The sequence below is a fragment of the Ostrinia nubilalis genome, chromosome 18 (assembly GCF_963855985.1).
Source record: "Ostrinia nubilalis chromosome 18, ilOstNubi1.1, whole genome shotgun sequence".
In the NCBI taxonomy this organism is placed as follows: Eukaryota; Metazoa; Arthropoda; class Insecta; order Lepidoptera; family Crambidae; genus Ostrinia; species Ostrinia nubilalis.
In genome coordinates, this window is record NC_087105.1 from 8,887,098 (window position 1) to 8,911,385 (window position 24,288).

The following is a 24,288-nucleotide window of genomic DNA, read 5'->3' on the forward strand; positions in this document are numbered from 1 at the left end:
AATCTTTTGTTTCCTGAATGTATCCAATCTTGGATAGCGCCTTGTTGATATCGATTTTCGTTAAACGTCAAATTGTTTGTGTGTGAAACATGGCGTCAAAGGAGTCTCTGGACGTAAGTATTGAATTTTTAATGTTAATTACACATTTGCCGTGGTTTTGCGTACATTTTGTATGCTTTGTTTGATATGCATATAGTTCCTGATAAAAATTTTAAGGTGGTCCTTCCGTATATCGAGAGATATTCTGTAAAGAAGACCACGCCCCAAGTACACTATTCTTATTTGAATTTTAATTCAGATTTTCTTGTTAATTCGGGTCTTATACGATTATAACGCTTACAGGATGCAATAAGAATCTATCTAGATCATACATCTTTTTGTAAATTCTTGAGAATTCCAATTTTTAATTCATGAATCGAAATTAAAAGTTTCTATTCCTTCAAGTGCAATAATTAAAATTTGCGTGTTTTCATACCCACAATATTCTTATTAATAATTTTACATACAAATTAAGCTAAGTATTTTATATAGTAATTTTCATGATAGTGTACGGCTTGATAAAAATGCATCTATTTGATCATAAAGAAAAGAAAAGAAGGGAAACTTGCTTTGTTATTTATTGTGTAATTTAGCATGTGTTTCAAATATTTCATACTGCAGATGTGTAGTTGTATATTGTGTGTAGTTATATATTCTTTGAATTGAACTTCGGAAACCCAATATTATGCCTGTACCTACACTTCACATTCTTTATTATTATAGCTGTTCATTTAATTATTTCTTTCTAAGTGAGAAAGACCATATTAAAATGAAATTTAAGAGGATCAGGTTAGGTATAATAACTGCTTTCTGTAACAATTATTAGATATATTACAGAAATTAGCAAACTGAAATGTTAACACGACTGTTAAAATGTTAGGCTAAAGGGCTGTGACAATTTTATTCTTAGTAAAATGTTAAAATATTTTTAATTATTTATACCAAGTATATTAACATTCTAATTTCCCAATGGAATGAATCATTATTTAAAAATTATGTGATGTCCGACTCAGTTATACCGTATAACTTATACGCCACATATAATTCAAGTTAAAACAATTCCAAATAATATCAATGAAGTATGCTGCTTTTTTTGTCCTATTTGTTTTATTTTTAAAAAATATTTACAAAATGGATAACTAAGTACTTTTTCAATCAATTAAGTTTTTGGAAGACAATTTGGAAAGGTTCAATTAAAATGGTATCAAAATTTTTATGGACTTAAATGATATGAATTTACAACATAACATCATTGAAAAAATATATTTCTCCTTTCCTTAATTCCGATTTTTGGAACTTTGACTATGTTTTGGATTGCTTATTATTTGATGTTTATTGATTATTGACTGGAGAGAAACTTTTATAATAAATACTGTACAGGCTTATTCTGTGGTCTCAGCCTCTTTATAAACAATGCAATTCTTAAGAAAAGTTAGTGATAATGTGGTGAGCTGAGAATTTGCTGCCCCCTTACTACTTTCTACTTACATGAAAGGCCTGTAATGTACTACAGGCTAGTGTCAAAATGCAAACGTGAAAAAATTACTCTTTTATGCCCCTGTCTTGCCACCAACCGCGAGCTAACTTGTTAGCAACGCCATCTCGTGGTGGCACAAAGAACTAGCCCATGATTATATGACTCAAGTTTTCTTATTGCCGCAATTAACCGAAATAATTGCGGCAGTAATATAATTTTATTCATGGATCGAAATGCACTTTTCAATTTGTGCCCATATTACCTTACCTTTTTAAATCTTTTTACCTTTTTCATCTAATGACTAGTCTTAGTTCCAATTAGATCGAGTTTTTTTTACTGATAATTCTATCTGAAATATCGATTGTATCGAGAGCCCTACCCTAGGTTGATAAAAGTACCTATTTAATTTTAAAAAAAACAAAGCATGCTTAACTTTTTTAATAGGCTTTTCGAATTGTGCTTATCAAACGACCCATGGGTATAGAACAGACTTATCTGGTTCAGTACAATCTAGTTATCATAGTTAGACATCTCGAGCGTCTTGAGAGCCCCATTGGGTCGATATTGAGCCGTCTTGGAGGCCGACAGCCGAGCTACATAACCGCGCGTTCTATTTTTGTTGTAGAAACCAAGTTGTTAGGCTCCAATATAGGAACTTTATATTATCTGACTCTTTGAGACACTGATAAAGAACTACAAAGAACTACTCATTCTTGGCTTATTTTTTCAATATCAGAACCAAATAATCAAGGGAGATGCCAGTAAGAAGTTTGATTTCTCTGAATAAGAGACTTTGCGAAAAGTTCTTGGCACTCCTTTAATACTTGTAAGCACTATTCTGTAGTGGCAGTGGCAACTCGGCAGTCTGTGATTAGTTGGACCTGAGACGAGCGACATACAGTTACACCATTCTGTTAATAATGTCAGACTATGATTCCTTGCCCCATTTCTCTGTGGTTGCTTACGGCCTGGTTGCTGGGTCGTTAAAATCAGTCCACTAGTGTATTTATCCCCATTAGGAGCAGCTCGGCTGTCCCCCTATAAGTGAACAATGACTCACCCCAAGGGGAATAGAAATTACAGTCGGCATCTACGATAAAAAACGTAGCAGACAGCTTAGGACCTATTTCTAGGTAGTCTATTCTAGTTTTTAAAACTTAGGCACGGGATTGCAGCCTTGTGCGTGTTTAGCGCGGTTCGATAACGGCCATCGCGCCAATTGAGCGCATCCGCGTTTGTGTCAAAGGACATAGCACGCGCTTCAAGACGCGCAACTCGCCCCAAGGTTATCCACACATCCGTAGGCAAAACGCCGCTCTGGTTGCTCATGTAGGATGTGCTTTATAGCTAGCACATCTGATAGCTGTGATAAATCTTTCGCTCGTACTTACAACCAGCCAACTCCTATTAGAAGATAATAAGACTTCCCCCGCATTAAATTCCAACTGTGGAACTTTTTCCAGAAGGATCTGAATCTCTAGCAAAATGCATTTGATTCAGCCTACAGTTAAATTCCTGTAGTAACGTGGGTGAACATCACTACGTTTGACGTAACGACTGAAAAACTATTTCGTTTGTCTCGGAAACTTGCACATTCACGGGCTCAAAACTTACTACTTCAACACAGCTCCTTCATCATGATATAATCTGAATAGATGAGCATACATAAAAGATGCCATTGCCAATACGTGAATAGTTACGGCCTTCCGCGCCCATCCCAACATTGTATAACTTCACATTATGGCATGAATGAATTTGCCTGAATAGGCTATGCGTCTCGTTTTCAGCTTCGTTAGTGGATGTACTCCCTATTCAAGGGATTTTTCAACTCATACCTACAATCTACATATTTATATCTTCTAATAAAACCTGGTGCTCGCTGCGTGAAAGCCTTTATGACTTGCTAATTTGGTTGAGGTAAAAAAGCTGTCATGACGGATTCACTTTCTTTGGGTGTTACAATAAAATCCCATAATCTTTTCAGTACTTTTCCCGTACATACTAAAATTCGCACTTCTTTTCATACCTACCTCGTAATCTGCACTGGGGTGTGAAATTAGAAACAGACTTACGAATGATATAGGGCTCGTCAAAAAGGAAAACCCTTTTCCGAGATAATTCGGTTCAATTCACAAAGGCCTCCTCGATGAACTCATTAGAAGTTCTTCATTTTCCACAGTGTGTAAGTTTTCGCATGCTGGGAATTTTCCACTACGCTGCCCAGTGGAGTGATCTTAAAATCCCTTAAGTGTTTGATGGTGTAGCAGTAGCACAAGGCGAGCGCAATTTGCGATAGCGACCATATATCTTGGCAGAAATTGTCTGACAGATCGTCTGCGTCTAAGCCGAGGCTAAGGTCCTGGTCGGTGCTGACGCAAGTGCCGCACTTCCCGCAGGATGTCGGGAATGAGAGCGTGTCCTCATAACTCTAGCTGTCGTGGGTGGCGATCGTCGCAGACATTGTGTAACTCCTCGTCCTAATGATATCCTCATTATTCAGCCGCGTCTAACCGCTGGCCGCGGCTGCGCTTTTTTCAAGCGGTTTAATTACATCGTCGAATGCGGCCGCCTCGTTAGTACCCGAAACAAAGACAAATTGTGCCGTCGCCGCCACTTTGTTAGCGTTATCAATTGTCCTTATATTCTTTCCTTTCTTTTCGTAAACTGGCCTACGAAGTGTTGTGATAAACGCAGACCAAGATTGATCTACATTTTTCTTTGTCGCTATTAATCTAATTTTGGATTGGGTAGCAAAATTTAAGCTTCAAGTCGCAATTACCCCTAGAAGGTTATTACGAGCACGGTATTAGATTTCTTGTTGCTTAAAGTTTCGCTGTTAATTAAAGAAGGTTGTTTATAGTCGTTGAGCATCGTAATTGTCAAGTTGCATTAACTGTGAAGTCTATTTTCTGAAGGTAGGGTCCACGGCTTCTGAGGATTACGAAGTTTATTTAATACGCCTTCCACGTAGTAATTGTGATTCATGTGGTCGCTCTAGACGAGCTGAAATTGCGTCTATTTGAGAATGTTTGGTCGAGCTGTGAATATTTATCTCACCAGACCACAAATTCCTAACCTTTTTCAGACGGCAAGGCTTTTGAAAAGTCTATTGAATGGCGCTTCCTTACAAAAGAAGTTAATATTTAGCCCTCGTAGGAATGGAATAAAAATAAGGCAAAATACTGGACGGCTTTAGGATCATGATCAAATAAATTTTCGTAGCTCTGAATATAGGCAAATAAACTTATGCTCAACATTTCACTAATTTAGTATGAAATTTTTGATATCTACTACCTGGATAAATCATCTTAGCTGGAGATTTTTCAGTAGGTGCTCATTTTTAGTTAGGACATTATAGATCTGAAGCTTAGAAACCACTATACTGAACTTTACACTCTACTGAAAATACTGAAATTTTGTAAAGCTTATGATCATCACTTTGTAACTAGATCCTTCCAGAACGTTTTATGTAACAGGCGAATCTTTTTAATGCCACTTGTTCTAAAGTTTTCACGACTTAACTTTTCAACCTTGAAGATACTTAAACAGACTTGGAAATCAGAATTACCGTCTCGGTAACTAAGTCAAGCGACCAAAATGTTTTAGGACTTACGTGTATTGGGTCGGGTATTCCCAACCCTAATGCCTTAAATTCCTTTTGTGAAATAAAAAAATCCCGATGTACGTCGGCAAACAAAAGCATTGTTACGTAACCAGCTCAGTTTGGATGTAACAGAAACCTGTAAAATTTGCGGGTATATGGATCTCAAAGAGGTAACGACACAATACGTTGCGTGCGCTAGCCCAGCTCAGATAAGCCCCTGACGACAAGGTATATTTTGCAAAGGTTACAAGGCCGCTCCGAAGGAAATTGGTCTGTCTATTTAGGTACATATAGCACAGTGGGGTCGACGCAGATAGAGATCTAGGCATTCAATATACAGCGATAGCGCTGTTGAGACAAAGGCCAGGTATATCATCTGGGTTTATGGGCTGAAAAAGTTCTCAATATTGCAGCCTTGTTTTATAGATCCTATTCTTTTTATTTTCAACCTTTCAAAAAGTTATTGGAACTTAAGTTTAGCATTCTTAAATCTCAGATTTCCAAATGACAAAAGTCATTAAGAAAAGATTACTGTAATCTGTAGATAAATCCATACAATGTCGGGTCATTACGTAATTCTTAAAACAAGTACTGGACAACAAATATAGTGTTCCTCTCGATAATGTAGTGCACGCGATTTCCCCCCACCTGCCCATTTTCATTTAACACGTACTGAATGGCGGAGGACCGAGCTCTATGTATACCTGACACTCGTATGATGAATTAGTACCCGCAACTTAATTAAAGAGAGTCGAAAGTAGACATGATTATTGTAGGTTTGTTGTTTGTCAGTGGAACATTGCGATTGCGAGGATGCCTTCATGACAGGGCGTTGGCCACTATCAAATGGAGATCACAATTATTTTCTTACTGTAATAATACGCCATACAGATTATATTTTCGTCAAGAAAATTTGCTGTTCAAGCCTATTGATGTAACAATTTCAACACAAATCTTACCAAAACTGAATCAAATAGCTAGAACTTGTTATTCAATGAGCAGCACTTAAATAGTTTTTGTCCAAAGGAAAATAAATTTTAATTTCAACTGAAAAATTCACAAAGTAGGTATGTTGCTGCAAAACCGGGCCAGTCTGCACAAAACAAACCCCTTGAAACGCAAGTCCAATTAGGACTTAAGCAGCGCTTTTAATTTTCTTCGCCCATTCCCGTTTTCAGTAGCTTGTCGTTAATAAATGTGTTTCACTTTGCGTTTCACAGTCCTTAACTTCTCACCCAGTTGCGTGATTGATAAGCGGGCCAAATTACTGTTACTTGCCGATACAAATTAAGTAATTAAGTAATAAATGTAAGAACAAAAATACCTGTTTGTATTATTATTATAAAGAGCTGTGGTTTTCTGAATAAATAAAATAAAAATAAAATTTCAGTAGGTATCATGTAAGCTTACGTAACACGTTCAAGGAAAACTCCGTTGCTATTACGTGTGATATTTCCCTTAGGTCTCCAATAAAAGGTTTATGGTTCATTCGGAGGTGTTAGATTCCTGACACACCGGCATCAGCGATTCCCGAAGCCATTAACGGTACGCTGAAGGCTTCCAATAATATTGTAGTTAAAACTAATGACTTCCAAAACGACCACCTCATGGCTTTTTCTGGGTCGTTACGAGACGTGTCTGCAGGCTATAGAGGATCGTATTCGTATTCAATTAATGCTGTACTGTAGTATATCAAATATCATTCTCGGAAACAATTTTATTTGCCAAGAGTTCTAAGAATCCGAATAGGTGAGTGTTCTACATTATTGATTGACATAGTTATATCAGCGAGCTGTTCGTCCAGCAACGAAAATATTTTAGGTTTAATTTATTCGTTCCGTTCATTTATTAATCGATATCCAATTTGCATCGGTGATTGATCTGTATTTTGCGTATCCCATTACAGAATAATTTCAGCTAAACCAACGTTCTTTCTGTAGATTTTAGTAAGCTTTCAGTAAAGTAAGCTTTCAGAAAAATAAATCACTCTAATCTTCAAAACACTTACTTGAATATAAAGGTGATAAAATAGTTTACTTGTAAGCGGTTATAAAGAATGGTGAGGCTTATTCACTAAATTATTCAAATCGCATGCTATCGTTCGAAAGGGGAGCCAGTGTGCTTGGCGCCAAGTACGGAAAAGCTGGCTGAGTCATTCGGACTGGCGCCATAGTAAGTGTCCCTGTCATAAAACACCGCGGCTTCGTAAGAATTACTAATTCCTTTATCGTCTACAAACGAGTTCGAATTTACCCCTAATGTCAGCCTTGCATTTTAAATTGTACAAAAGTATCAGGATTCAAATCAATAACTTGATTTACTTTAAAGCCGTAGGAAAGAAGCTTATTTTCAGAAAGTCTACAAATCTTCGTTATAGGTCACGCAAACTGGTTATGCCACGACTATGCCATAGTGGATAATATAAAGATTCGGTTTGAAAAATATTGACTGCTGAGAATTTATTTTCGTGATACTTTTTAAGATGAAAGATAGCAAAGTGACATGATAAACGCCTAGCGATTCTTCTGCCCTGGCACTTTTCTTTAATATTGGGTATTTCCCTTCACTTTGTAATATGACGAGCCGGCCTTCGTCTGCCCTCGCAGCTTGCCTTTGTATCGAATTACCACGATAAAAGTCTTGCTGAGAAATATCTCGAAAGCTTTCACATTCCCTTTGAGCGAACTAATAGCGGAGAAATAATCGTATCGATTCAAGCCCAAGGATAATGGTGTGAGAGAAAAGTAACGTTAAGGCTTGGTATATCTGCTAAAGTAGGTATTTCGCGCTGTCAAAATCTGCGCGCGCAATACTTCGCCGAAAACAGCGCGCCAAAGAGCTCTCGCGGCTACACAGTATAGAAATACGCAGTTTAGAAAATAATACGCAGTTGGTTAAGTTAGGTTGATTTCCTTCCGTTCAAGCGTCACACTCACTGCACTTTCTAATACAAATCATATCCAAGTGATACAAATTAAAACAACTTTCAAAATTTTTGGGAATATATTTTAGAATCGAATAAATATAGAATATAACTGCCAAAGTAAACACGGTTCAAAGAGGCGTGGCGTCACCCGACCTTCCGGAAGTTCCGCGCCGGCTAAAAGAATTTCACGATTACGTCACCCGACCTATCGGTAGATCCTCGGGAGCTTGAGCGATTAGAAAAACATTTTATGATCAGTTACTCGTAGTAGCGATTATTTAGAGCTTGGATAATAAATTATAGTTGTTGCAATTCACAAAGCTTTGCATGTGGTTAATTACATTAATCAGTACACGCATCAATTTTGTTCAGTCTTTTTGTTTATTAATAAATAAAAATATCATACTAAAATTGCATACATATTTGTTTGTATTGGTCTGGGTGCTTTCTTTCCATAATTTATGTATAACGTATGTACGGGGCTCTGTATCGAAAATCACTATGAGCAATGAGCAATGAGCATCACACACTGTTACCTGGAGTGCATTACCGCAGCAAAATTTTTATAAATGTTGTGCTTTAGAGAGTCGAGAGTATAGCAGATAATTAGTCCATCGTGAGCAGAAATTTGTCCACTAATAGCAAAATTCGTTCAAATTATAGTTTTAAAGTTATTGGCTAGAAGATTCTTTTATCTTGCAGCTTAGACCTTTAGCTACAGACCTTAGACAGTATTTTTGAAACATTCTTACGCATGGTGGAGGAAGGGACGCTCTAGAGCAGTGGTTCTTAACCGGTGGTCCGCGGACCACTGGTGGTCCCTGGAGGCATTCCAAGTGGTCCACGATGTGCACTTGCACACCTTGGTCAAAACCACTTTTAACTGATTTTTGCAGTCAAACTGGTTTTGACCGATTATGAGGTGGTCCCTGACAAGACAGAAATTTGGTAAAATGGTCCCTCATGACTTAAAGGTTAAGAACCACTGCTCTAGAGACTCAAAACTACAAGGATACACATGAACTCCAGTTTTAAATCCGTTGATATCTGCTGCATCTGCCATGTTTTTGGCTATAAGATTCTTCTATATTACGGCTTAGACCTTTAGCTACAGACCTTAGACAGTATTTTTGTGAAAATTCTTACGCATGGTGGAGGAAGCGACGCTCTAGACACTCAAGTCTACAAGGAGTCACATCAACTCCAGTTTTAAATCCGTTGACATCTGCTGCATCTGCCATCTTTTTGGGTAGAAGATTCTTCCATCTTGCAGCGTAGACCTTTAGCTACAGACCTTAGACAGTATTTTTGTGAAAATTCTTACGCATGGTGGAGGAAGGGACGCTCTAGACACTCAAGTCTACAAGAAGTCATATGAACTCCAGTTTTAAATCCGTTGACATCTGCTGCATCTGCCATCTTTTTGGGTAGAAGATTCTTCCATCTTGCAGCTCATCTCTTAGACCTTTAGCTACAGACCTTAGACAGTATTTTTGAAACATTCTTACGCATGGTGGAGGAAGGGACGCTCTAGAGACTCAAGTCTACAAGGAGTCATATGAACTCCAGTTTTAAATCCGTTAACATCTGCTGCATCTGCCATCTTTTTGGCTAGAAGATTCTTCTATCTTACAGCTTAGACCTTTAGCTAGAGACCTTAGACAGTATTTTTTATTATTTATTTGTGTCAGTGTGCTCTTCTAAAGAGTGTAAGACGATTGTATGTAGGTACTATTAAAATGTAATTTTAACTCATTGGTTTTGTCTCATATGTGAGGAATGTACTATGTATCATGAGTAGAGTCTTTGTTTAAAAGGATGCGAACGATTTAAATTTCAATAGGTAGACAAAATTGATAATTCTTAATTATCAAAAATTTAAGCTTTCTCCAGTAACACTGATATTATTATACTGTGACTCATCAAAGTCATCATTGTCAAAAATATTGACAAATCGCGAACTGTCACGCCCAAAAAACTGACACGCGTCCGTCCTCCGTAAGCGCCACCGCGCGACTGATTGAGATTGTCCAAGCCGTCATGTATATTGATGTGCCGTTCCCGAGAGCGCTCTCTCAACTGAGAATATTCTCAGGAGCGTTCCCGGGAGCGTTCTCCTAAGTGAGAAAGGTTGAGAATCATATTTATCAAATGGAAATAAACAAACTATCTTAAGTAAAATAGTATTAAATTAAGTCAACAGATAAGTGTATATTAAACAATACACTCTATTTGCAGTGAAAGGCTATATTCTCAGTGTTCTCGAGAATATTCTCGGGAACTTTCTCGGCAATATTCTCGGCAACTGCACCTTTATTATATTTTATTTTTTTCGTCGTGAAATGTCGTTTTAATGATATGTAAGATGACAGAAATTTCTTTTTACACGTAATTAAATAATGTAACTGTCCATTTTTTCGTTTTTAACACGGTCTTATTAGGTCATCGTGTATGTAACTAACTATGTAATGGAATCTTAGAATCTGAATTACACTCACTTCTAAGTCTTGTATCATCATGAAACTTGGCAATTATATGTAGATTAGAAATTACAATACAATATTGTGGTACCAGCTGGTCTGATGATGGGACGGTGGCCAAAAGAACTCCTAAACGAAACGGCGGAATCACTTCGAGTTTGGATTCATTGGATGTCTTTTCGAGATCTTTAAGATAATGTCCAGGGTCCTAATGATGGAGTCAGGAGGTAGCCATAGAAACTCCTAAACGAAACGGCGGAAACTCATCGAGTTTGGGTTCGTTGGATTTGTCTTTTCGAGCACTTTAATGCTAGATGATGTCCAGGGTCCTGATGATTTTTGGCTTTTTAGTGCTGTTAGTAATTAAAAGCGTGTTTTTAGTTTTTTAAACTATTGTTATTAGACATTAAGGGCATATTTCACAATCGCTTAGTAAGAGCCTGTTTCGCCACTTCTGGATAAATTGTGGATAGCCTGTCTGATGGATCATTTGACACATTTTTATAGAAAATACGTGCTAGCTAGATTGAACCGACACTTAACGAATATATCCCGGACATTAGTCTGTACGAGATTAGAATGGTTTTCAAACAGCTGAAAAACAACAAGGCACCGTAATCACGCCTGGGCTTCTGAAAGCAGGCGGAACGCCGCCGGTACTAAAGGCTTTTCAGAAACTATTTGATTCCGTCATCCTCGAGGGAATAACGCATACGGCATGCCAAAGAAGAATGGTGATACTCCTCTTCAAAAAAAGGTGACAAAACCTTGTTGAAGAATTATAGACCCATTTCGCTCCTGAGCCATGTCTACAAGCTGTTTTCGATAATCATTACGAAGTCACGCTAGCAGGCTCGACGACTTTCAGCCCCCCGAACAAGCCGGTTTCCGAAAATGCTTTAGTACCATATAACATAATAATATACGCTACGGAAGATAAAGGAGTATAATCAGCCACTTTGCGTTTGTGAACTATGAGCAAGCCTTCGATTCAATTGAGACATGGGCAGTGCTTCAGTCTCTTCAACTGTGCCAAATTGACTATTGATACATTAAAGTGTTGAAAGGCTTGTACAAACACGCCACAGTGACAGTCCGTTTTAAGATCAGGACCCGAAACCTATCCAGTTGCAGCGAAGGGTGAGACAGGGAGACGTCATCACCACCGCCCTGGAAGATGTTTTCAAGCTTCTGGGCTGGAGCGGATTCAGCATAAATATCAACGGCGAGTACATCACCCAGACAGCAGACGATGTCGTAGTCATGGCTGAGATCGTGGAAGATCTAGATCTACAATGCTCGATGGCCTCAATAGAGTCTCTCAACAAGTGGGTCTCAAAATGAACATGGACAATAAAAATCATGTCTAAAGACCGTGTTGCACCCACTCCTCTAAAAGTTGGCACTCGAAGTTGTTGACAATAATGATCTGGGACAAACAGTCCAGTTAGGTAGGTCTAACTTCGAAAATAAGGTCAATCATCGAATCCAGCTCGGCTGGGCAGCCTTCGGGAAGCTTCACGATATTTTGACGCGGCTTCTCCGTCGCGTCGCCGCTCCGCTTTAAATCCACTTTGAATCCGCTTGCAATCCGCCAGGGTGGCAAGGGCCTTAAAACTCAGAGGCACACTGATGTTCAAATACCGTAGCCGAGTCCTAAAGCCGCGGTACGCGTTCACCACGAAAAGAGTGAGCAAGACAGCAATATCTCACTCACACGTTTCATACCTTGTTTATTACGACTAGTCTTAACGCCCAGTTAATAAAACATCGAAACATTATAAATAATATCACATATAGACAACAAAATTAAAATTAAACCTAAATGTATTCTGTCGAGAACACTGAGAATATTCCCGGGAGCGTTCTCGGTTCTCGAGAATATTCTCACTGGGAATATTGCCGGGAACGAGAACTTTCTCAGCGGCACATCTCTAGTCATGTACGATTTTTTCCACATTTTTTAACATAGTAACTAAATAAGACGCAATATAAAAATTTCATCCGTTAAAAGCCCTCAAGTTATTTCTGAACTTTAGTTTAGTAAAAGATTTAGAATCTCAAATCGCTTATTTTAAAAATAAAACCATAAATAGAAAACGAATAGAGGTAACTTTGGGAATATATTCTATCGAGTCAACTTCATCAAATCGTGTTTCCATCCGTTAATAGCCCTAGAAAATATCCTCAACTATGCCCAATAAAAATCTTAGCCTTTAATTTTACTGTTTAGTACCTACCTCAAAAATGAAAAATGAAAACCTCATTTTCGCCATTTTCTCTGCTACCCGGCCTTAACTTGACATTGGTTCGGACTTAAAATTATGGTAATTCCACAACCATTAGCACCATTAGCTTGTATTTAAAATTTATTTCTACCATTTTGTACGTAAATCATCCAAATTCGTCTCATTTTTGGTTCGATAGGAATGACCGTACTTCTTAAGGCTTCAATGTCCTTACACTGGTGGCCTAAAAATGCTGATCCATTTCACGTGGGTCGTTGAATTACGTGGGGTGATTTGTGTCAAACGTGATTAGACCGTTTTAAAAATACAATAAGGTATAGAAACTATTATAGAGCTAAAATTAGGTTATTTATTGAACAAATTGTAGTGCTGAAATGAACTAATTCGCTTGAACAGCACAAGCCTATTTTAAATTCCGATCCAGGCGTACTCGACTACCGCTTGGTTAGGTTACCTAAAGATTTTTCGCGAGTGTTGAAACTGGCTCACTGCGAGGCACGGAAAGTTTTTCCCGGGGCAGTTAAGTGCATTGCTCGCTAAGGGGGTCGGCCGATCGATCGGACAGGTCGCGACGGCTCGCACCGCGTGTAACCATAAGTTAGGTGCACTGGCGCCAAATTGATACCAATTTCTATTATGCACCCACCCTGCCGGCTCTGACAAATGCTGGCTCAGCTTGAAACCTTTCCAAGTTTTGTGATAGCCGGCTAATTACCGCGACGTTTTGGACACTTTGTACCTAAACTGTTACGAGCTAATTCCGATGCGATGGTTTACGATTCGCGGGAACGACTGCAACGTTTGCTGCTTGTGGCGTTACGACTTAACATTTTTGTCGAGAAAATTGAGTTGCTTTTCACAATTTCCTTTTCAGTAATGTTCTCGCTTTTTTCTTGTGGAATAAAATTGTTGCTGTTTGCTATAAATTCCGGACCTTAAGCAGATTGAGAAAAATCTATTTAGCATTATGGTTGATTCCTTTCGTGACTTGCAGCAAATCAAATAATACTTTTTTATAACTTGTGACTTTCATAGATTGATTGCATAAAAGCTTACCGGGCTTACTACGTTACGTTAGTGCGTGGATCTATTGATTTCGCCGTAGTCACTGCGCCACGGTTACGTACGTGCCTAGATCTCATATTTTTATCACAGGGTTAGGGTATTTCTCCTGTACCTGCAGACACAATACCCAGTCATTACTCGTATCTATACCCAGGATCAGGTTATTCGATTAGGTAATGTGAATACCCATTGAAGTACCCATGTCGACTATATGCGTCATTCGATTACGTGCTCTTGACTACCCTCCATCGATAACCTGAAGGATATAACGATTAGCTGCTACGCTTGGGCAGACAATCTCTTCTGTCGATCTTTTTAATCGACTATTCCTAGCCGTGATTATGAAATCGATTCTATATTCCTGCAATGACTACCTGTGTTACTAAGAATTGTATAGTGCATTAGCCTGCTTACTATTCTCTAGATAACGCCGCCCTAGTTAAAGGTACCAGGCGTTAGTTCTTGGGCGGGCTATACACTTTCCTCTTTGATAATCAGACGCGCCGTAAATTCCTACAAACCGTTTATTGTAGTCATTTTCTATCTTTGTACAACAAAAATACAAAAGTGAGAAAAATCTAATCCACCTTGGAGTCTGTATTTACGCCCTAACTAGGCGTTGCCCTGAGACTTCTGAATCAATCCATTCGTTTCTCTTTAGTTAACAGAAAAAATACAGATGTCTCTCGTATAACAAGAGAATTTACTATGGCTGGTAGCCATCGAATTCAATCGCAGTTTTCATGCAGTTTAGTGCGTTGGCTATTGATTACCTGCCAGGTACTGCGCCATGACTAGCAGCTAGCAGCCCTGTTCTAGTGCAGTAGCTCCGCATATCGCGTCACCGCGTGACCCCAGGCCTGATTTACGGCAAATCGACTATGTGCACTACATGGCATGTGTACGCGATCGACATCGGCTGATCGAAAATGAACCGCAACACAAATACCAAAGGTTCTTAATGTCTTGACGACTAGGTATGATTCGTGGTGCAGTATTCCACTGAATAATTTAGAGTTCTAAGACTGTATTGTAACGTTTTAAGGACAGTCTTCATAGCTTCATTGTAACAAAGTTATAAATATTTGAGAGCCCGCCTACTTAGGCCATTTTGACTGTCTTGAAACACGCTACGCAAAAAGCTTTAGAAATAAATAATACTTACGCAAGTACACGAAAATATTCTTGTCCCTGATTTAGTACAATCATACAAGGTAGGTTTACGAGTTGTGAGAAAATAAATAACCTCAGCTCTAATTTTTACTCGTGGGATTTCACGTTTATACGTTACGTTACCCAAAGGGCCTATTACACAACTTTCTGCAATATATCATTCTAAATTTAGCTTCGCCGAATCCGTATTTTGGTTTGTAAAATGTAGTTCTGTAAAAATAAGGAAAACCGCCTCCCTTTCATGAGCGAAATATTAACATCATTAATCTGCAATGTTTGAAGAATTAGTCGTTCAATTTTGTGGTAAGAGCACTCAACAGCCCGTTGTCGGCATTAATTATTTCAAGTAACGCCCTCGAAAGCTCTTATGAACGTCAAATATGAATTATGAATTCGCGAAGCGAATGAATTTGCTTCCATTCTTCCAAACCATAATGACAATTGCAGATGTTTTTTACTCGATATCAATTAACGATTCATCCAATTCGCATAATATTCACGTAAAATAATGGTCCGTGTAACATCCCAAAATGAAATGGGGCGAAGAATTATTATTAAGTTTGGAAAAAAGGTTTTGCTAGTTATTTTACTGCGAGCAAACATCTTTGCAATTCACACATGCACAGGGCCACAGGCACATAGCTCGTAGAGACGATGGCCGTTGGGGCAGGAAAGTTCTCGAGTGGCGACCACGGGCTGGAAGACGTAGCGTGGGCAGGCCTCCTACTAGGTGGACCAACGATCTGGTAAAGGTCGCGGGAAGAGCCTGGATGCGGGCAGCGCAGGACCGTTCATTGTGGAAAACCTTGGGGGAGGCCTTTGTCCAGCAGTGGACGTCATTTGGCTGAAACGAGAAACATCTTTGAGAGGCAGGTGTAAATTCTCACGTGAAAATATTCCTTCAGGCCTTGCAATCCTCGAATAGGTAGGTACTCTATTGTCGCGCCTCTGGAAAATGAAAAGTTCAAAGGTCGTGACATTTCCTAAAATAGTATTTGCTGAATGCAATCTCCTATGAAACCTTCCATTATTACATCACCTATAATAGGATATTTTAATTAACGTTCTCTTCACGGCTTGAGCACCCGTCAACTAACTGGGGGCAGAATCAATTACGGCTGAAGGTCAGTTTACTTTCGAGATTAATTTCGTCGAGGGTGTGTCGGCATCACTATAATGTACTTCCTATCAGCTTGTTTGCACTTGTCTTCATAATTCGCATCATCTAGAATTACATGGAAACATAATTTCGGTTCCTAAGCCTCGTCGCCAAATACGTTATTATTTTGGCTTCAAATTCTGTTTTTGCACGCTTTTCGTTCATTTGAGAACTGTACTTATCAAAGTTGCCTACTTAAGTATTTCTTGGTAGTTTATTTTATGAATGGAAGTCCTCGCTATTGTTCTTGGCAAAACGTTGGGCGTTACAATACAATAAACTTCTTAAGGCTTATACAATATTGAAGCCGGGAATGGAAATCAAAGTGGCCTTTGTGACTCCTGTAAATACGGAGTTTTCTTCTAAAACGAAAACATAGAGTGGGAACGCAATGTCGACTCATCTCTTTTCTTGCGAATAAGCAATTCTTATTAGATTACAAAGGTTCAAGGATGATGGAGTATCCCTTACCTGAACATGCTCGTTCCTAGTTTCATGTTGAATTTATTTTCTTCCGTGAGGCGCGGGGTAAAGCAGATTTATCACGGTTTTATAGACGGAGTGTCAATATATGTGTTGACGATTCTACGGTCTATGATCACGCAAAGGCTGCATGGACAAACTTACTTATTTATATGAAATAAAATAACCCGTGTTTGTTGATGTAGCCAATGTTTAGGTTTCTTTCAGTCAGTCAGTTAAGTAAAGCATTTTGGATTTAGTACCATCTTTTAAGAGTCCTCAATATTATTTATATTTCCCCAAAAGAGTTTTTATTTCTATGAAATACTCGATATAATGTATTATATCAGCAAATTTTATAGAAAACTCAAGAAAAGACATAATGGATGACGCGAAAATCGGCTAGGAGTGGCTTAGAAGGTTGTCAATCAATCGATTACTATCATTTACAAAAAGGCTCTACTTCTAATACGTTTATAAACACATATCTGTTTCCTATTATTAGTTAATCCAACATAGTGTGAATTTGTCGCACGCGTATAAGCTATCATTATCACCTGACCACTCCCTGAAATGCGAGCGGACTATAATAAAGTGGAAGATCCATATCCTCCCCACGTAATATACTTTAGGTGGCTCTATTAGTAGCTGTTAAGTTGTTTACTGCCCGTCAATAAGCAAAGAAGGTCGCAATCGCAGGGGCGGTTGCGTGATGGCATTCGAACGCTTTGGTCGGACTGAGTTTCAGGCAAAAAAAGTCCTTGAAACATATAGGTCCTTTGGTATTGGTATCGTGCGAGATTGCCATTGACACAATTTGCGTAACGTATTCTTTCAGACAGGTCGATGTAGTTTTAAGACAGGTTTTGCTAAACTGTATAACATTTTGTCTAACGGATTAGTTAAGTTAAAACAATGTGCAGATTCCAAAACTCCGACAGATTTAATCCGAAATTATAATTAATTAACAAGGACTTTGCGACTCGGGCAACAAAGGTTTATACAGAATCCATCTCTAATTGATAGTTCAGCTTTTGAAAGCGGCAACGTGTGTGGAGATTAATGAACAAAACGAGAACTCGACTCAAAGGGCTTAACTTTAAGCCTGAGAAGATATTGTCATTGAGAAAATTAAGTTCAAGCACGTTTAAAAGTATAGAGAATAATTACAAGCCAAAAGTAACAACGAGTATGCGAATACCTGCCTGCTGACATGAAAAATATTCATCCAATTTATTTGCCATTTATCAATTCATAGGAAATCGAATAACCCTTCCAAATCAACTTATTTTTACCGTAATGTCAACGTATTTCAATCCGAATCCGAAATGAAATATACTTCAAAGGTAGTTTGTGTTTATAGTGAGCCCTAATTTCCCGCAGAATGTGAATAAAAGTGCGATCCTCCCTCCCTTTACATCGCTCACCTTTGTTTTTCCCAAACATTTTCCGGAATTTTTTCGGCAGTGTTACATAATTCAGTAGCCTCTTTTCCTTTGGCACGAATGGTGGTCGTTCTGGTGTTTTCAGTATTTTATGTTATTTAATAAGTTCTTTTTTACTAACAAGTATAAAGATCTCTGGTTAAATTACATTATTTATTAATAGACTCGACTCTTCTGAAAAGTTGGACGTTCATTCGTTCTTCAGTGTGTATATTTATGTTGAACAGTTGTTACAACTTGCAGTCCTATTACATAACTAGCCTGGCTTTGTCATTTGTCGCAAAGTTGTCATGACATATAGCAGCTTTGTGGTCTCGTGTGCCAGAACAAAATTGCCAACAGCCATAAAATCTGCAATTGTATTTTTAATCCGTGCATTACCCTGTCTTTTCCCCCGATTCATTTTATGATTTCAGCAGTAGCTGTCGAGAACAATAGCTTTAACGGCTTCACGTTACTTACGGTCGTCTGGGATGTCTTGGCTGCTCGTAGTTTAAGTTTTATCTTAACACATGCGAAACATTTGGGACCTATCTTCAGCAAGTTACAATGCGATGAACCCAGTTGCCCTGTTATGAATCAATTTAACTTTAGACTAGGCGAATCTGTGCCAAGATGGCCGCCAAGATATCTGAACAGTGGAGCGCTTGAAGCTTTTCCCCGTACATTGGCCCTGTTATAGCACGAAATGCCCGCCGTCGCCGTATTGATTAGACAGGACTGCTGAATGTTACATAACTACGGAGCGCGACGCGCCCGCAGACTCGTAGACTGCAAGACTAGGTACCGACTACGAATGTAGACCACTGAGGCCGACGTTATCGGAAAAGAATTGACTTAACTGTAAGACTGTTTCCCACAGTTATATTTTCAGCCCCAATCATGATACTACTACACATTCTAATGTAGAGCTCTCAGAAGTACCTAATTCGAATAATAAAATGCAAATCCTGTACAAAAACTTACTCCGTCTTCCAATACGCCTGGAAGTTTACCTAACTTTCGGCGGTGTGTATTTTACGAGGCGGCCTGAGTTCTGACTCCCATCAAATTAATTGAATACGGGAGACACTCAGTCTGTTCATTATTGAATCTGGTGTGGAGATAAGGTGACGTGACGTTGACATCCACGCTTCTCGTCTCGTACATGTGCTGGTAATATAACAGATTGAATGTGCTTCCGAAACGGATCCGTCATGACTGTGTGGATATTGAAACGGGATTCAATTTATACGAAACATAATGGATACGGGAAAATACTGTTCAAATCAGATTTGTCATTTAGTTGGATTGATAGGTTAATCTTCCACAAAATTCTGAAAGGTTTTGAAACCGGAGTTATTTTATTTTGACCCATTTTGATGCTATTTATACTTACTTTTGTTACATTGGAAATGTGTTCCATTTACTGTTTGATATGATGTGTGGGCGTGTTGAATAAGCTTCAGCTTCATGCTCAATAAGTAATTGAGTTTGGTCTCTCGTGTGATGTTTCTTGCTGAGTGCCTCCGAACATGTACAAGGCAAAGCTACATGACTTCGTAATCCGTATCTACACGCGGGAATCAGCATACAGAACGTAATTATGTTTGCTTTAGGTCGTGTCTAAAAGCCTCGTAATGCACGCAATGTTTGTTACACGGACTGAAATTCAGCGATTCTGTTCTTATATCTCAAATATTATACCACATTTTCTCAAGAACTTTTTATGAAATTAAATGTGCATCTTTTGGTTTTTAATTAACGCTTCGAGAGATGCACTGGAGTTAGTCGCAGTGGCGTTAAAATTGTTCGTTGCGAACAAGTGCAGCAACTTTTTTTATTAATATGTAGACTGTTTGGTATGCTCTACAACCCGCAGCTTTCATCTTAACTAAGGTTATTAAGCTATTTGTATTCAAAGTTCGCCGCCTCAGCAAACACATAACTCTAATTTATAATGTGAACAAAATGTTCACTTGCTTTAATAAAAGCAATTTCACTAGTTATCGCTTACAATTCTGAGCAAAATCAACGTCTGCTCGATATCGTTAATATGATTTTTCTCTGATTTACTTTGTATTTTTTATAACTTTCATACCCGAATTACGAAAATTGACCTAGGGGTTTGTGACCTTATAATTGACAACATCCTTTTCAAGATGTTTGAATGACTCACTTTAAAAGATCGGTTTTGTCCAGATTTTGCTGCAGGGTACAAGATTTCCATTCAGATGGTCTAATCCAGCTTTAAACTGACATTGCACCCATTGTATGATGTTATTGCTTCCTTTACCTTTGTCTGCAATACTATTGTAGCGTTTTAAATCCGTTTGTAATGTTGTCCTTCAGTTTATACGACTTCAACTCAAGTATTGTGTATTTTGTACAAAATGTATTGCTTATTTCATTATACATGTCAAGCTAACCGATTAAATAACAAAAGCTACTTGTACGTTAATGCCACTATAATGAAACATTACTTTCAATGATTACTTAAGTTCACAGATTAGCTGGTGCCTTATTTGTTTTTCAATTTTCATTTCTGTGCAAATTGTGTGATTACTGAAGCGCGTGATAGTTTAGTTAAATATCAAGCAAGGACCTGTTTTCTTCATATTTAAGCTATCTAGATTTTACCTGTACTTGTGAGCAGTGTTGGCACTAATCAATTAATTTTTTAATCAATTAATTAATTTGATTAATTTTAATCATGATTAAATTAATCCTGATTAAAATAATCATGATTAAAAAAGTAATCATAATCAGGATTAATTTGTTAATCATTAATCAATAATCATTAATTTGATTAACTTGATTAACTTCTTAAATGTTCTATCGAAAACAATGTTAAAACATTGAATTCTAATATTAGATGTTTGGTTTTTAGGCTACAATTCTATGACAGGTCATACCTAGATAAATATAAGGTAACCTAGACTGCCCCCCGCCCCCTTCCCTCGCTGAAACTTCCGGTGCAGTCTTCCGACCTCCCGTAGGAGGATATCAGTCCACTTCCCCTACCGTTCCAGCACTTACTTGCAACCCCACACTCCCACCACCTGCCCCCCACCCCTAGCCTCCCCTGAAACTTCTGGTACGAAGTCTCCTGCACCTCCCCAACACGCAAAACCTCCTAGCTTAACAACCCCACCCTTCTATTGAATTGCCCACGCGTGGGCCTCCCCCCGAAACTTCTGGTACGAAGTCTCCTGCACCTCCACAACACGCAAAACCTCCTAGTTTAGCAACCCCACCCTTCTTTTGAATTGCCCACGCGTGGGCTTCTCCCCGAAACTTCTGGTACGAAGTCTCCTGCACCTCCCCAACACGCAAAACTTCCTAGCTTAGTAACCCCACCCTTCTATTGAATTGCCCACGCGTGGCCCTCCCCCCGAAACTTCTGGTACGAACTCTCCTGCACCTCCCCAACACGCAAAACCTCCTAGCTTAGCAACCCCACCCTTCTATTGAATTGCCCACGCGTGGGCCTCCCCCCGAAACTTCTGTTACGAACTCTCCTGCACCTTCCCAACACGCAAAACCTCCTAGTTTAGCAACCCCACCCTTCTATTTAATTGCCCACGCGTGGGCTTCTCCCCGAAACTTCTGGTACGAAGTCTCCTGCACCTCCCCAACACGCAAAACTTCCTAGCTTAGCAACCCCACCCTTCTATTGAATTGCCCACGCGTGGCCCTCCCCCCGAAACTTCTGGTACGAACTCTCCTGCACCTCCCCAACACGCAAAACCTCCTAGCTTAGCAACCCCACCCTTCTATTGAATTGCCCACGCGTGGGCCTCCCCCCGAAACTTCTGTTACGAACTCTCCTGCACCTCCCCAACACACAAAACGTCCTAGTTTAGCAACCCCACCTTTCCGTTGAATTGCCCACGCTTGCGCCTACCTTGGGAGGGGGGGGGGGGGGGTTGGGGGGGACTTCTCCCCTATCGTCAGCCAGCCCGCTTAACTTCGATCCTGACCCAATTTTGCTGGAGGATACCGGAAGAATAGAAGGAATTGTGAGAAACAAAACTAGTGCGATAAGTGTTTTGAGTAGTGAAAATTGACGCAGTTTTTTGGGAAAACGACAGTACAACTCCAGATTCCCCCCTTTGCTAGATATTTTATAAGTCGCGGGTACCTTTTCATACACTCCCAACCCTTTTCTTATGAAAATAGTAGATAGTTAATCAAATAATCAAATTAACGATTAATGATTATGATTTATTAATCTTAATCAAAATTTTTGATTAATGATTAACTAATCATAATCAAAAAAATTTGATTATGATTTTAATCATTAATTTTTAATCATTAATCAGATTAACTTTTTGCCAACACTGCTTGTGAGCATTTTATTTTTTATTCTGAATATAAATTGAATAATCATGAAAACTAAATTATAAAACTGTGCATTTTACTAGTTCACTTACCTTCACATTATGCTTCAAGCTTAACGAAATTAAATTATGTAATACCCCAAAGCATTCTCAAACTATTTTCTCATTTGGAAGCTACTGCAATGGGAGCTCGGCAAAGCTCGTGGAAAAATTAAATCTGCAATTCTGTCAGGCAGCTTCTCTCAAATCCCATTTGATTCGCCACCACGCTTGCCTCAGCTCATTTAAATTACTACGAACTGGTTTGCACAAGTACTATTGTGATGGTAGGTTATTGTAATGTCGGTGTACTTTGCGAATTTCATTCATGCGGGGCACACCCACGCGCAATTGTCCACCATTCTCGGATTACGCAGTAATGAGGAAAGACTGCGTACTGAAACTGTCCAGAAAGAGGAATGTTAGCCCCTTTGCCAATTAGCTGCGCAAATAAATTATCATCAACACGCACCCTGAATTGTTTAAGTGCTTGTCCCTTCTAAAGCTTACAGAAATTTTCGGAAGTTATTTTGGTTTCACTGAAATAAATAATGATGATGTTATAATCAAAATGTTTGGCTACATTGCACATTTACACTTATGGGACAGCCTGTGTATCAGTGCATTGAACTGGAGCACTTGGTGGCATCGGGAACGGATGTCGTTCGGTGCCCAGAAACACCGGTGCGCATCGCTTCAACCGGCTCGCGCCGGCACCGGGCAGTCTGAAAGATTATATTCATTCTGTGACCGAATAGTCTTCTGCAAATCCAAATGTGCCTCTGTTACGTAATCTACGTAACGTCCCATTCGAAATTTCCGAACGTTCTAGTTTATTAGGCAATCAATTGCCACCGAAGAGGCACCCCACCCTAATTTCAATCTGCGTCATTTGCTCGTCAAAAACGTAATTTTGGCATTACCGGTACATTTACGTCGTCCGCTTATTGATCCAATCCTGTTTCGGCTTAATTTATCCAGTCATCTGCCCGTTTTTTGCGAAGTGGTCCCGCTGGGGTATACAGCCAGGCGTCGTCAAGCTCATAATTAAATTATGTGGAGCACGGCAATTCTCGCGTGCACTTAACGTTGACTGATTCACAGGGTTTACGTAACGCGAAGTACCCCTGGCGCATGTTTAGCGACACCCGACCCTGTCCCCCTGTTAGATCTCCTGAAACAATTAAGGTGAAGACACATCCACTGAATTGAAGGATTAAGGACACAGAGCGCATTATAATACGTTAATCTCAAATTTCGAGACGAGTAAATTCGACGTTGAAAATTTTGCGCTGGTAAATCCTCCACAAAATCAGGGTAAAGAACCCTTCATTTTTTATGCATAAGTTCGGCTGGATTTTCTCGAGTAAGAAGACGTGCTCTTATACTTTGCTTATTACAAAATTTTGAGACGTGGTTACGATTGGCAAAACGTTTAAGCTGAAAGATAAATTATACAATTTCCTTTGGACTATTACTGCAAAATTTACTAGACCTCGAGAGAATCTGATAAGTAATGCAATTCCAAGGAGCGAAGAGTTTCAGTACTTTGTCTTTCCACGTGCATTAATCAATTGAAAAGAGCGTTCAACTTCAACCCGGTTTAATTTTGAGTACATTGCGACTGCGCTGTTTAACTTACTTATTACATAACAGACTCTTATCTGCTTTCCTTGGGTGTAGAGAAAGAAATACGAGCGATTCTAGAAAGTCTTGTTTCTTTTTTATTTCAGCGTGACTTTACTTTTCCTTTATTTTCAGCGCGCTTGTACAAGATATATCGTATCGACTACTTTTTCAAGGGATGTTCTAATGGAAGCTGTTATGTCTTCTACACGTTTTGTGTGT

The 24,288-nt window shown here is 39.0% G+C and overlaps 1 protein-coding gene across 5 annotated transcripts in view; it reads left to right on the forward strand.

Moving 5' to 3' along the window:
* Positions 1-23: 23 nt before the first annotated feature.
* LOC135080692 (sodium/potassium-transporting ATPase subunit alpha) overlaps positions 24-24,288 on the forward strand; it is a 54,148-nt gene continuing 29,883 nt past the window's right edge. For 3 of the 5 annotated variants that reach the window (XM_063975398.1, XM_063975399.1, XM_063975397.1), the window contains exon 1: positions 24-113. In XM_063975398.1, the coding sequence (XP_063831468.1) occupies positions 90-113 (24 nt within the window). In that variant the 5' untranslated portion in view covers positions 24-89. The remainder of the gene's footprint in view (positions 114-24,288) is intronic. The other 2 variants (XM_063975401.1, XM_063975403.1) reach the window with 1 other exon arrangement.